The sequence below is a fragment of the Talpa europaea genome, assembly GCF_964194135.1.
Source record: "Talpa europaea genome assembly, chromosome: 10".
Taxonomy (NCBI): domain Eukaryota; kingdom Metazoa; phylum Chordata; class Mammalia; order Eulipotyphla; family Talpidae; genus Talpa; species Talpa europaea.
In genome coordinates this window covers 51,272,986-51,288,060 of record NC_140077.1, presented here as the reverse complement: position 1 = coordinate 51,288,060, position 15,075 = coordinate 51,272,986, and the positions used below count along the sequence as shown (strand labels likewise).

Sequence of the window (15,075 nt, the reverse complement as noted above, 5' to 3'; positions counted from 1 at the left end):
TCAAAGTGAGCGCCTATTAGTAGCATCAGGCATGTGAAATCTTGCTGGTTGTTGAGAAAAGGATAATTGTCCTTAATTGTTCACTGCCATTCATAATGGCGAGTATAGTACAATTTGTCCGTTTAAAAAAGATTTATCTCTACTTCTGAAGTGTGTTTTTTTTTTTTTTTTTTGGGAAGGTGAATATGAGAGTGGAACTTAATAAGGGGTTAGTTCCTCGGGGACCTTTGTCTGTGGAAATGCACCTTTTCTTTTAGGCTCCTTAGTAATATCTCTTGCTCTTGCAAACAGTGCCTTGAAAGCCTTGATCATGTTTGTGTAGGTGACTGCAAAAAGCAGAAGATTGGAACTGTCACTTGCACAACTTTACTTACATCCATTTGCTGCTTTGAACAGTTTCCAATGTGTCCACATTTTAGCTTCCTACTCATGTATTTAAAAATTGATTCTTTTGAGTTATCTTTACTAAAATATATAGTAGCGCAAGTTCTGTCAAATAACATTTGTTGACGTATTTGAGTATGACTCTGGTACACGTTGCTCCTTAGAGTTACATAAAAAGACCATCTGGCTTTTGTTTGGCAAGGATACATAAGCTGGTGCCTGGTTTGATTGGAAGCTGCACATTACACTGGTGGAGAATATACACGTATTTGCAATGTTTTAGGAGCTAAGAAAGGTAGAAATGTTTTACTGCACAAGTCCTTTCTCTTGTAAGCATTGTTTTAATATAACATTTATGGAAAATTAATACTGAACTCTTGGCATTATGGAAAAATACATGTAATATCATTAATTTTTAAAACCATCCTTTGAGTAAATTGCATATAATCAAGTCAGTTTTTCTTCCATTTTAGGATCTACCACATCCATTGATTAATTATGGAAGACTATACCAAAATAGAAAAAATTGGAGAAGGTGAGTGATTTTAATGTTTTAGATGATTTGGCAATGCTTTGTCTCTGACATGAAGACATGTAAATAATTATTAAAGTTCACCCTTTATGGTTTCCTGTAGTATTAATTTATATTAATATATGTAGTCTCTCATAGTAAACACAGAATTTTCACATTTCAAGAGAACTGAAATTATGCGGATAGTCTCCCTGACAACACTTCACTTCAATGATCTTATACTTCTGTAATACTAAATACTTCAAAGCAATATTCTATTTTATAAACATGATTGGTAGCTTATATATGTATTGAGGGTATAGGTTAGGGCAGTAGAATTATGTTAATTTCAAAATACACTTTTAGTCTTATACAGTTATTTTAAAATTACCTAAATTTTCTAAAGTGGCAAAATATAGGGTTATTGTTAAATAATAGAGGCATTACTATTAAAGTCATTTAAAAAATTTCCATTTAGTTACTTTAGGTTTAAATGCCCTGTCTACTGTACATGTTTTAAGTTATTCTAAAACCAATAATTTTCTTATATAATCATTCATTACCTTTCTGTATTAAAGTTTTAAACAATGTTTATATCTACAGTTAGTCCTTGATAGGTTCTTTAAGAAAATTCGTTTTTCCGTTTACCTTGTTTTGCAGCAGTTCAGCATCTGGGGATTTTTTTTTTTTCCTCATCAACTTTATAATGATATAATCATTATTGGGGTCCTGCTGACTATGACATAATGCGGGGTTAAAATATTCTTTTGCTTTTTTTTTTTTTTTTTTTTCCTTCAACAGAATATCTAAGTTTCTATATAGTCATCTTGACATTAACATTGTAAACTCTCCAGGAACAAATGTTAAAACTTATGCAGCATAATTTATAAAAATCCAATTTATGAAAGTTATGTTTGAGGAATATGTGCTGTATTTTTAGTGTGTTCCAGAATGTTACTTATACAAAGAATATTAAAAAGACCAGGGAGGAAATAAAAAGTTTGGGCACTAGTTGGATTGGAGATACACACGTGTGTGTGTGTGTAAACTTGGATTTTATGACTTTTTTCTTAATAAATTTGCTTAAATATTTTATTGCATTCATTTACCTAAACAGATATTGCTATTGAGTTAAAAATGAGTTTGATTTGCGTGTCTAAGTCTAATGCTGTTCTTGAGTTCCCAGAAAATTTAACGTTGATTCTAGTTTGGCACCGAAAAAGTGTGGAAATTCTTAAGTGTAAATGTATTTTTCCTTAAAAATTGTGGAGTTGTAGACATATAGGAGATGACAGATTTGACTCGTGAAATGTACTCTAACTGTTATTATAAATAGAAGCTGTTAAAAATACACTTTCAAATGTATATTACACACATAGTCACATGACCCAGTTTGATGTCTACAAATGGGACAATCATAAACCTTTAACTTCTGGATCTCAACAAATGGGAATACTGCTTACTACAAAATTTATGATATGCAATGGAATAATGCATGGAAAGCATTATTTGAATGCTTTAACTCAAAAAACCATCACATTAACTACTTGCTATTACTAGGACCACTCATCTCACAACTATCATCACGGTAGCCCAGTTAGCCAGCCTCATCTAATGCCACTCAACTGTAATTTAGATTTCTTCCAGGTCCTCAAATATGCCTTGCTCTTTGACCTCTGGGCCTTTGGCAGTGGTTGTTCTTTCTCCCTGGAAACTATTCTCTAATGGATCTACTTTCCAGCCCCCTCATTCTAGTCCAAGTCATTTTGTTCCTTTTCATTATTCTTTTTTTTTTTTTAAGATTTATTTTTATTTATTTATACAAGCACTGGGTACAGTCAGAAGTGTGGGAGGGTGAGAGAATTCACCAGAGCCAGGCAGAAGACCGAAGTACACTGCTGAGGGGAGCAGCGGGCCACAGGAGAGGTCTGTGCGCCATGTGGGACCCTCCTCTGGTGGCCGGGGAGCAGCCAGGGATCGAACCAGCGCTGCAGAGGCTGTGGGCAGCTTCACAACCCAGCACTCAACCACTGCGCCACCAGGGAGGCCCACCTTTTCATTATTCTTAATGTCCTTTATTTTTTCTGCACTGTAAGCTACAGGAGGGTTGGGATTTTGTCTTGTTCGCAGTGTCTGGCAGTAAGGTTCAGGTGATACTTACATATTTTATTTGATAGTATTATATGTTTTGCCTTGTCTCATTTTCTGAAATCTGTTCTTTTTCTGCCTTGTATTATCTTGATTGTTCCTGTGCCTGCCTGGTTTGGATTGTGTGCTAGACACTGTTTTGAAAAAATAACTTTCAGAAGTAATTTAAGGCCTAGATGACACCTTCCACGCAGTATTTTCTTTTTTGTTTTTGCCAGGTGGTGCCTGGTCAAATTCTAACAAAATACTGTCTTTTAAATGTTATATTTGATCTCTCTACTTTTTATTTTGAATATTTCCAGACCTTCAGAGAAGTTGATATGCAGTAAACCTGTAATACATTTTGTCAAGATGTTAGTGTTTTGGCACCTTACTTTATTATCTATGCGTGTTTTACCATTTTAGTTTTCTTTTAATCCATTTAGAGTCAGTTGTCAGGAAATACTTCTAAATACTTGTGGACATGGGCCTCCCTGGTAGTGATAAGGGTTAAGCATCAGCACTATGAAGCAATCTACAGCTACTGCAGCTCGAGTTCGATCCCCGGCCAGGGAGGTGACCCACATGGTGCAGCAGACCTGTCCTGTTTCGCACTCTGCTCCCCTGAGCAGTGTATTTCAGTCAATTCTGTTCTGCTTCCCACTCTGTCTCAGTGAATCCTCTTCCCTCTGCCCACCCCCCCCCCACCTGTACCCCAGTTCTCCTATACATAAATAAATAAAATCTTTTAAAATAAATAAATAAAGGGGCCTCCCTGGTGGCTCAGGGGTTTAAGATGCAACCTATGAAGCTAGCCACAACCACTGCACCATGAGTTCAATCCCCAGCCAGCCAGGGAGCAACCCACATGTCGCAGCAGACCTCTCCTGACTCGCCCGTTGCTCCCCTCAGCAGTGTATTTCAGTCAATCTGCCTTTTCTGTTCCCCGCTCTGTCTCTGGTGAATCCTCTCACCCCGCCACACACACCTATGGCCTGTACCACAGGTCTTGAATGAATAAATAAATAAATCTTTAAAAAAATAAATAAATACTTTTTTTGGAGGTCTAGCCAAGATACCATGCATTTCGTTTTGTGGTTAATATCTTAATAGAATAGTTTCTCTGCCTTTTCCTCTTTGATAATTGAGTTTTTTGCCAACTCAATTTCTTAAGTGCATCTATACTTCAAATATTACAAAGTTGTACTCTGCCTTCTTCTGAATTACAAAAATCTTGAGTGTTGAGATCATAGAGAGTAACTATGAAACCTTATTTAATATTTAGGAGGCACAGTGTTGATTAGATTGTTTTGCTTATGACGAGGTCTCCATAATCTGACCACATCTAACATTTCTTCATTTTGAGTGTTGACTCTAATTAATCAATGTTATGAGTACACTGCAGGGCAAGATGAGGTTATACACTAGAGAGAGAAGACAGACTAGGGGGAAAAAGTCTGAATTTCCCATTGACTACTTATTTGACTATGTTATGCAAATGAGTAATTTAATCTTCAGTCTGCTTATGAGTGTGCTACATGCCTTACCTACTTTTGTGATAATGAAATGTACAGGTTTTAAGTGTATAGGAGTTTACCTACTTTTTTTTAAAGGTGTTGTGAAGTTTAAATAAAAGCAGTTCTTTAATGGAATAATTTTGGTTTTCCAAAAGTACAAAATTTAATCAAATTAACAAAATGGATGTTATGTCAGATTGTAACTTTAAAATGACACCAAGGGCTTCCCTGGTGGCGCAGGGATTAAAGTCTCAGTGCTATCAAGCTATCGCCAGCCACTATTGCTTGAGTTCAATCCCCGGGCAGGGAGCTAACACATAGTGCAGCAGATCTCTCCTGTCTCTCCCACTGTGTATTTTAGTAGATCCACCTATTCTGCTCCCCACTCTGTCTCTGGTGAATCCTCTCACACCCTGCACTTCTGGCCTACACCCCACTTAAATAAAATCAATCTTAAAAAAAAGATGACACCAGTATCTAGGAAGATATAAAGTATATAGAATTTCTGTATTAAAAGAAATGAGAATAATTTCATATATATATATCAATTTGCTACTGACAGTTATAATTAAGAAAGTAGATATTCTATTAGTGGTTCTTATTAACCTTTTCTGAAACATGGCTACCTTTGTAGAAACTGATGAAAGCTAGAATAGATCTCCTTAGAAAGATGCTCTCTGGTCACTTGAAATTTACTGATGTCATAGAAAAAATAGCAAAAGCTATTTTATATATATATTTCACTTATAGTTAAGGCATTCAAGACTTCCCTAAATTTTCTACCCCCACTTCAAAAATCATTTATCTGGAGGATTAGGTATATCATGTATCTGGACTTGTTTTAGCTAAATAGTCCATCTCCTTTATTGCCATTTCCATTCTCTGTATCTATCCCTCTCCCCACTTCTACCAAAGATCCCACCTTTATATTGACATTATTACTCATATCTGAAGGGCATAACAACTTCTGGATAAGTATAAGGATTCCCTACAATTTAATAGATAATGTGAATTTTATTAGACTTACTCAGTAATTAATGAACTATTTTTATCTCCATCTTTTCTGGAGAACTGTTGGCTCTATATCTCAATGCATAAAGCACTCTGATATACATACAGAGTTTTCTGAAAATGTCGTGCCTTTGTTTTCTGGACCCAAATCATTACACTGTATGCCTAACTTTATTATAGGGTATTTCACAGGAGATATATTCCAATTTGCAAAGGATCTATTTTGTTCTCTAATGTGATGGGAAATCACCGATAATTAAGTATTTGGGAAAATTGTGACAACTACATGAATTTTATTTCTCAACTACTGACATGATAGGTTGTATTTTACCCTCAAATTCTTTTTAGAAATGATGAGATTATTATCAGTAAAATAATTTCTGTCCATAGTAGACATTTATTTTGTGTATTTCAGGTACCTATGGAGTTGTGTATAAGGGTAGGCACAAAACTACAGGCCAAGTGGTAGCAATGAAGAAAATCAGACTAGAAAGTGAAGAGGAAGGGGTTCCTAGTACTGCAATTCGGGAAATTTCCCTATTAAAAGAACTTCGTCATCCAAATATAGTCAGGTATGTTATGATATCTAAATTTAAACTTTTGCACAAACTGTTTCAAAAGTGAATTTCAATATAGTAATTTTTACATTTGCAAATTCTGTCCTAAGCTTATTGAGAGGAACAGATTCCTATTTTTGTTAATTGACAATGCTGGGCACAGAAAAAAAATAGATTGAAGCAGGAACATGGTTCACAAAGCTTCGTAAAAGAGATGAGTATTGGGCCTGGGAAATCAAGGTAAACTGGCCATGGAGAAAAGGCCTTTACACAGAGCTTTGTAACTCTCACTTCCTTAAGGGCCCCTTCTAGTCCTAAGATAGGTAGTTGGCACAGATGAGAAAGTTTTTTCTTTCTTTTCATTTGAACCGAGAGGTTGTCTTCCTTACAGTCAAAGATAGGATTTCGTTGTATTTTTCTGGTGCTGAAGATAATGAGTAACTATTAAGGTCAGCTAATACTTTTTTATAATTTATCTCAATGGAAAGACAAGTTCTGAACAACAGGCAGTCAACTTTAAAAATGTTCTTTTGGGGGCACAGAAACATTAATTTCAAAGAGCGCCTGCACCCCTATGTTTATAACAGCACTATTTATAATAGCTAAGCTTTGGAAACAACCCAAATGCCCAAAAATAGATGACTGGATCAAGAAGATGTGGTACATATACACAATGGAATATTACTCAGCAATCAAAAAAGATAAACTCATGCAATTTGCAGCAACATAGATGGAGCTGGAAGGGATCATGCTCAGCTAAATAAGCCATGAAGAAAAAGAATGGTCTCACTCATAGCAGGAATTTAGAAAACCTAAATAAGGGACCAGGGAAACGATTAATTATAATAAAGTAAAAATAAAAGTAAACAAGCAACTATAAACCTGAGGCATACTACGGGGATGGGGGGTGGTAGGGGGGAGGGATTAGGGCCAAAATAAGGGAGGTGGGAATTGTATGGGGAATATAACCAAGATGAAAATGCATACACTGCGCAAAAATGAAAAATGATGTAAAAAGTATATAAAATAAATAAAGGGGAAAAAAGTGTTCTTTTGGAATAAAAAGTGGTTTGACAGTTACTAGCTCATGTATAATGTGACTTAAGTATCAGTTGCTGCCTTGAGATTCCTTTCAAATTTTAGTTTAGTATGCTAAGATTTTGACAACTGGGGAAGCTACCATGTCTTCTTTCCCAAAAACAGCATGTAATTTTTATAGAAAAATGTTTATAACCCACTTTTTGTGATAATTGCTGTGAAAATGGAAGTAGTTTCTTTTTGTGAGAGAGGTGTAGGAAAAAAAAATCTTTGCTAGATTATTTTGTTTTTCATGTAATTGTTTTCTTCAGTCTTCAAGATGTGCTTATGCAGGACTCCAGGTTATATCTCATCTTTGAATTTCTTTCCATGGATCTCAAAAAATACTTGGATTCTATCCCTCCTGGTCAGTTCATGGATTCTTCACTTGTTAAGGTAAGAAACATATCTAATTCCATTAATGTTTTTCCACTGTGACTATTATGGATCTACTCTGTTGAAGTCCCTGTGTTTTATGGAAATAAGTTTGGAAAAAGAAGTTGGAAAATAGAACAAGGAAGAATATTTCTTTTCATATCACGGTCAGCCATTTTATTACTAGATGATATTTCAATTGCTCATGGACTGTTTTTAAGAATGTACTGTGTGTTGGGAACTTTCCCAACCCACTCCTCAGAGGTAGTTGTTAGTTGATTACGGTCTTACAAGTGCTTTTTTGTTGGCTGTGTCCATTTGTGAACATATTTTATAAAAAAGGATTATTTCTGAATGTGTGTGTTAGGTATATGTGTGTGTGTATACCCCTTTCTCTTTTTCTCTTTAAAACTTGGACAAGTAGGTCTACCTATTTGTCTAAATTTTTGATAAACTTCTTAAAACCAGTTCCGTATTGATGAACATTTAGTTGTTTTTGTGCTTGGTGGGTCATTCTTTTAAGAAAGATATTGCAGTGACATAGGTTTACCTTCATATGCTAATTTTTAGAATAAATTCTTATAGCTGGAATTCATGGGTTGGAGATGTTTGTTTACTTTTAAAATCTTGATAGGGCTAGTTGTCCTCTAATAATCTTTTCAATATCTTAGCAATCTATTATGTGAGAAGGCATTTTGATTTTTAGGTCTTGTTTCTTTATTCCTAACTCAAAGATCATATGTTTTAGATAATACATGACAGTATTTTTTGGAATAGTTTTAGTTGGTTATCCCTTCCTTGGCCTTTTTGTCTCTTAGATTCAGGATGGACCAGATAATTTTGGTGTAAGAACTATGGTTAATGTTTTCCCTAAATGGCTAACCAGTTCCAATAGGTAGTTTGTTTGTTTTTTAATGTTTTATAACTTTAAACTTTGTATGTTAATTCTGTTAACTATTTTTGTAATATCTTTTTTGCTTCATTACATTGTCTTGGCAATAAGTGCTTTGTAAAATACTTTTCTGAACATATAAGCAACTAATATCTTGTTAGTCGTTTCTTTGGGATCTGTGACCAATGTTTCCAAAGAGGAAATACATATGTAAACATAAAAGGCAGAGATGAAAAAGACCAACCTTACTACCAACCTTACAATTTAGAAATTGTTCTAAATACATACATACAAATTTAAGAAAGTTTATGTATAGTAAGCTAAATTGTGAGTTAATCATGGCCCCCCAAAATAAGTGTATTCTTTTGGATATAGAAGTTTACATAAGGTAAATGATTACCTTTGTTTTAGGTATAAAAACATGATGGTGTGTGTAAATGGAACTTCCTGCCCCCAAATGCTTCTTGGTGTTCTCAAGTGTCCTGATAGCTTTTTGGGTAGTTAAACATTTCCCTGCATCATCATTTCTTATATTTTTGAAGCAAATCTATCACAAATACTTAGAAAATCATTATATGCTATGGTTACTTTTCTAACATATTTCCTTCTTCCAGAGTTATTTGTACCAAATCCTACAAGGGATTGTGTTTTGTCACTCTAGAAGAGTTCTACACAGAGACTTAAAACCTCAAAATCTATTGATTGATGACAAAGGAACAATTAAATTGGCTGATTTTGGCCTTGCCAGAGCTTTTGGAATACCTATTAGAGTGTATACACATGAGGTATGTATAATAATTTTTTTTTAGTGCTTTTGAATATGCTGGATTGCCTTCTGTATTTATTCTTCAAGTCAAGAGAAAAATAACTCAAAAATAATTCCATTCTGTGCCAGTTTCAGCTTACTGCATCTCAGCTTTATTTTTTTTAAAGATTTATTTATTTATACAAGCACTGGGTACAGTCAGAAGCGCAGGAGGGTGAGAGAATTCAACCAGAGCCAGAGCTGATAGCAGAAGAGGCAAAAGGACCAAAGTACACTGCTGAGGGGAGCAGCGGGCGGCAGGAGAGGTCTGCGCGCCATGCGGGACCCTCCTCCAGTGGCCAGGGAGCAGCCGGGGATCGAACTGGCGCTATAGAGGCTGTGGGCAGCTTTGCAACCCAGCGCTCAACCGCTGTACCACCAGGGAAGCCCGCATCTCAGCTTTAAATTCACCCTTAATTGCTTGCTATTTGAAAATGGAACTGGAACCTTTAGATACTTTTCCTTTGCCATCTTATGTGATATAAAGCTTTGTCAGTAGAAGATGCTAGAGAGGCATTTAGTTTTCATTGTTTCTTATTAATCGATCTCATTCCAATTCCCTGTTAAATAGCTAAATATTTCTTAATATGAAAATATCCCCATTTAAAGCACTACGGTTTCTGTATCCTCTTTGGATCCTCTCTGATACACAAATTGGTTAAAAGACAGATTTTGTTGTTTAAGATATACTGATTCATATTCATTTAGAAAGCACTAAATATAATCATGTGTTGTCATTGTTATATTTATTATTTTGCATTTCATTGGTATTTCTGGAAGGAAAGGGAATGTTGAATTGTGTAGTAAAGGATTATTGTGTTTTATGTGGCATTATTTACCCTTACACCCAGACTGTCTCCAGATCAAAATTTACAACCATGCTCATTTGGTTAAATGTGTTGGCTTTTTAAAATTATTTATTAAGTAATAAATATATTTGGGGCCTCCCTGATGGGGTTAAGTCTCAGTGCTGTTACCGCTGCAGCTTGAGTTCGATCCCCAGCCAGGGAGCCAACCCACATGGCACAGTAGACCTCTCCTGTCTTGCCTGCTGTTCCCCTTAGCAGTATATTTCAGCAGATCCATCCGTTCTGCTCCCCACTCTGTTTCTGGTGAACTTATCACCCCCCCCCAACCCCGTACCTCTGGCCTACACCCTAGTTCTTACAAAAATAAAAAATTTTTAAAAAAGATAATGAGCTAATCATATATTGTCTAGAGGAAATTAAAATTATATATATTTGTTATTAAATAAAGATTACTTGTTACCCATTGTCTAAAACAGATGCTATTGACTTTATATTAAATGTTATGTTTTATTGTGTGATAAATTATATACTAAAATAAATTATCTCTGGACCACTACTAATAGACTTAAATGATTTATTCATTGCAGTCTTTAGCATTGAAGCAGTACGTGTATTTTGTGTATGTCAGACAAAAACAAACACACTCACTGCCCCTTATCAATGTGCTTTATTTTTAAGTAAAGGCTATCTGAATTTGGGTTCTAAGCCTTTCACTTTAATTGTTTGAACAGCAAGAAAATACTTGGTTTACTTATCTGTTCCTCCCCTCATATGAATAGAACTTAAAAATGAAATATTTATCTTCCATTTGATATTTTGTGTATAGTTGATGTTTAAATAGTAATATCAGAGGCAACCTGATAATAAAAATATAAAAACCTTTTGCACAACAGTGCTAATGAAATAAAAGTATTAATGTGTCACACTTACTCCTTGTGAAAATTTGCTTTGTATTAGGTAGTGACACTCTGGTATAGATCTCCAGAAGTACTGCTGGGGTCAGCTCGCTATTCAACTCCAGTTGATATTTGGAGCATAGGCACCATATTTGCAGAATTAGCAACTAAGAAGCCACTTTTCCATGGGGATTCAGAGATTGATCAACTCTTCAGAATTTTCAGGTATTTTTTGTTTTATATTTAAACGTTAAGGACTTTCAAGTTAAATGATAATGGATCTGTATGTAACAAGATTTTTTAAAGATTTATTTATTTATATGTTTCTTTATTTATGCAAGCACTAGGTACAGTCAGAAGCGTGGGAGGGTAAGAGGATTCACCAGAGCTAGAGTGGGGAACAGAACTGGTGGACTGACGAAGTACACTGCTGAGGGGAGCAGCGGGCGTGGCAGGAGGGGTCTGCGTGCCCTGTGGGACCCTCGCCCTGTGGCCAGGAATTGAACCGGTGCTACAGAGGCTGCAGGCAGCTTTACAGCCCAGCTCTCAACCGCTGCGCCACCAGGGGAGACCCGTAGCAAGATTATTTTTATGTTTTAACAATTTTCAATTTTTTAATGAATTTTAGAGCTTTGGGCACGCCCAATAATGAAGTGTGGCCAGAAGTGGAATCTTTACAAGACTACAAGAATACGTTCCCTAAATGGAAACCAGGAAGCCTAGCATCCCATGTCAAAAACTTGGATGAAAATGGGTTGGATCTGCTCTCGGTAAGGGATGCCCTTCATACTAACTGACATTACTGATGGTTCTGAACATAATTAACTTTTTTTACTAGAATAGGGAAGAAAAGACAATGTTTATCAAGCAAGACTCATGACTATTATATCTCTTATGTTTAATGTATGACTAGTTCCATTAATTTTAATAAAACCAAGAAACATCAGTGATTTGTGAGAGGAAAATTTAGCATTAGTTTTGTTTTGGTTTTAATCTGATAGCTATAGATATTCTGAAAGAGAGACCAGGGTTAATATACCTTTGTTGTTATTTTCAGTTGCTGACTTGTAGTGACCTTCCTTTCTGGCATTTTTATCTCTGTAGTTCTTCCTAGACATAGCTGTTTTCTTTATTGTTTGATGTTTTTGGTGACTAAATCCTTTTACTGCGTGAAATGAACTCTCATTTTTCGCCTTTCTTTCTACATCACAAGAAGAAAGGCTGGTATAGTTCTTAAAATTCCCTTTCTTTTTATTGCTGTTCCCAACTATTTCTTCAAAAATAAGACAACCCCCCCCCCCCAAAAAAAAAATCCCCAAACCCATAAGGATAAAAAAGTCTTAGAGCTGCTTTAGGAAGTGTTTTTTTTTTTTTTTTTTTTTTTTTTTTTGCAACGGTATTTAAAAATTGAGCTTTTAAAAGAGAACCGATTTTTTTTTTTAAGATAATAAATTTTATTTTTATATTCCCCATACAATTGCAACCCCCCCATTCTGACCCCAATCCCTCCCCTCCCGCCCCCCCCCCTCACCCCCCAAAAAGTGTCTCTGGTTCATAGTTTTTTGTTGATTTTGATTTTCACTTTCTTATAGTTATTCATTTTCCTGGTCCCTTATTTAAGTTTTCTAGATTCCTGCTATGAGTGAGACCATCCGGTATTTTTCTTTTTCTTTTTGGCTTATTTCGCTGAGCATGATCCCTTCCAGTGCCATCCATGTTGCTGCAAATTGCATGTGTTTTATCTTTTTTGAATGCTGAGTAATATTCCATGGTGTATATGTACCACATCTTCTTGATCCAGTCATCTATTTTTGGGCATTTGGGATGTTTCCAAAGCTTAGCTATTGTAAATAGTGCTGCTATAAACATAGGAGTGCAGGTATTCTTGGAATTGATGTTTCTGTGTCCTTTGGTAAATACCTAGGAGTGGAATTGCTGGATCATATGGAAGCTTTATGTTTAGTAGGTCCAGAAATCTCCACACAGCTCTCCATAGTGGTTGGACCAGTTTGCACTCCCACCAACAGTGCAGGAGAGTTCTAAAAGAGAACTGATTTTGATGACTCACATGATGTGATTCCAGGGGGGGGAAAGGATTTCTCATGTTACTAAATGAAGAAAACAAAGTCTATTGCTATTATCATTATGTAGATCTTACTGGATGTTCAGTTTATAAGTGTTCATTATGCCACCTAATTCAGCTCAGATTTTTCAGCTGCTTACCGTGTGCTCCAAAGTCCTTATCTGCCAGTTAGTTTACAGTCTGCCAGTTGCCATTCAGGTAGTTTATATATAAATATTGTTGGTAAGACTTAAAAGGTCTTTCAATTTATGAGCACAATCTGTCTTTTGACTCCTGTTATACTCAAACAAAGAAGTTCACTTCAGTTAAGGAGACAAAGGTCAAATACTGTTAAGTTAGAGTTTGTTAGTATAGTTACTATTGACATCTGGACTGGATCTTTCAGGAGACTGTCTTGTACATTAAGAGACACTTAATTGCATCTCATTCCTCTACCTTAGAGAGCCTCATATCACATTCCACCCAATTGTGACAACTCAAAAGTCCCAGATACTGCTTAATTGTCCCCTCAGTGGAAAAATCTCGCCCAGTTGAGAACCACTTCTGTAAATCATAAATCTTGTTTCATATTTTAGCCTTACCACTCCTTAACTTTGTGAACTTGAGCAAGTTATTAACCTTTTTGAGCCTCAGTGTTTTCACTTGTAAATTGGGATTAGTACCTGTCTTTTATTGTGAGAGATAAGTAATAAGTTCAAAGCACTTAATATAGTGCTACATAGTAAGTGTTCACATGGCAACTGAATATTAAATGTATCTAGTCTGCTTGTTGATTTGGTTTTTTATTGGGTGAGGATGAGATAGTTATGGTTTTCATTAGGATTATTAACTTATGATTGGTAAAAAAGGTTAAGATTTTAAAAATTTTTGTTTCACTTCTTAAATAAATTAAAACCCTCTTTTTGTCTTTTCCCTCCAGAAAATGTTAGTCTATGATCCAGCCAAACGAATTTCTGGCAAAATGGCCCTGAATCATCCATATTTTAATGATTTGGACAATCAGATTAAGAAGATATAGTTTTCTGACAAAGAGTTTCCACATGTTGTATCAAGAGCAGACAGTTACATTTTTACTGTTAACTCTATTTTTGTCTTGTGTATTTTTCTTTTCTTTGTTGTAAAACTTAACTACTTCATCTTCTAATTTCAAAAGTATAACTTAAATATGTAAATATTGTTCTATATGAATTTAAATATAATCTGTATATGTGTGTAGATCTCACTGAAACAACTATTTGTTACTATAATAAAACTATAAATCTATTAGTGTCAAGAATTGGGAAAAATTGTTAGCTTAAATCATTTCAAGCCCATATAGCAGTTTGGTTTTCCTATAGTTGGAACCACTAAAATTTAGGAAAATATGCTAAGTTTTTATGCTCTGACTCCTTAAATTTTCTTGTCATTTCTTGCCCTAAGGATTTATATTTTTCTACTGATACTTCAATTTGTGACCTTAATATTTAAGCATGCAGGATAAAAAAACTATCCAAATTTCAGAAAAAGTGCTGAATTTATAGAGGTTTTCAGAAATTTACAACACTAATATTAAAGCACGCCAAGGTTTGCTAAAGTTTACAGTCAAAATAAAGGATTGTCCAGAGCAGAGAATATCAGTTCAGAAAATTTATGAACCATCTTATTTTTAGGTCGGGTATAAAAGCTATTTGTCTTTGTGAATTCTTAAGCCTTGATCAAAAATAATAACAAAGGAATTGCTTATCTTGGCTTTCAATTCTGACTAAAAACACTATGTGCAATTTTTGGCATGATGTTGTTTATTAGCAGTTTTCTTAGAAGGTTCTAATGTATAAGTATTTACCTAAAATCACTAGCTTTGGGAATTAAATTGTTTAATGAATAATGCTGCTCTTTGTGATTCTTACCTATGTGAAGCCTGAGTTGTTATAATCAAGAGAAATATATGTAAAAATAGTTTTATCATTTTTAGTGTACATCTGTGCTATGACCATAGACCCTCTGTTTTTCCTCCTGTTACTTGTAACTAAAACAGGCATCCTTGTGTTACTC

The 15,075-nt window shown here is 35.0% G+C and overlaps 1 protein-coding gene across 1 annotated transcript; it reads left to right on the top strand.

Annotated features, from left to right (window-relative positions):
* Positions 1-882: 882 nt before the first annotated feature.
* Positions 883-14,062, top strand: CDK1 (cyclin dependent kinase 1; the record flags this gene model as incomplete). The annotated part of the gene is made up of 7 exons (XM_084246290.1): positions 883-919; positions 5,966-6,122; positions 7,457-7,580; positions 9,066-9,236; positions 11,023-11,186; positions 11,590-11,731; positions 13,964-14,062. 7 exons carry the CDS (start codon positions 883-885, stop codon positions 14,060-14,062), a joined length of 894 nt encoding a protein of 297 aa, XP_084102416.1.
* Positions 14,063-15,075: the final 1,013 nt, after the last annotated feature.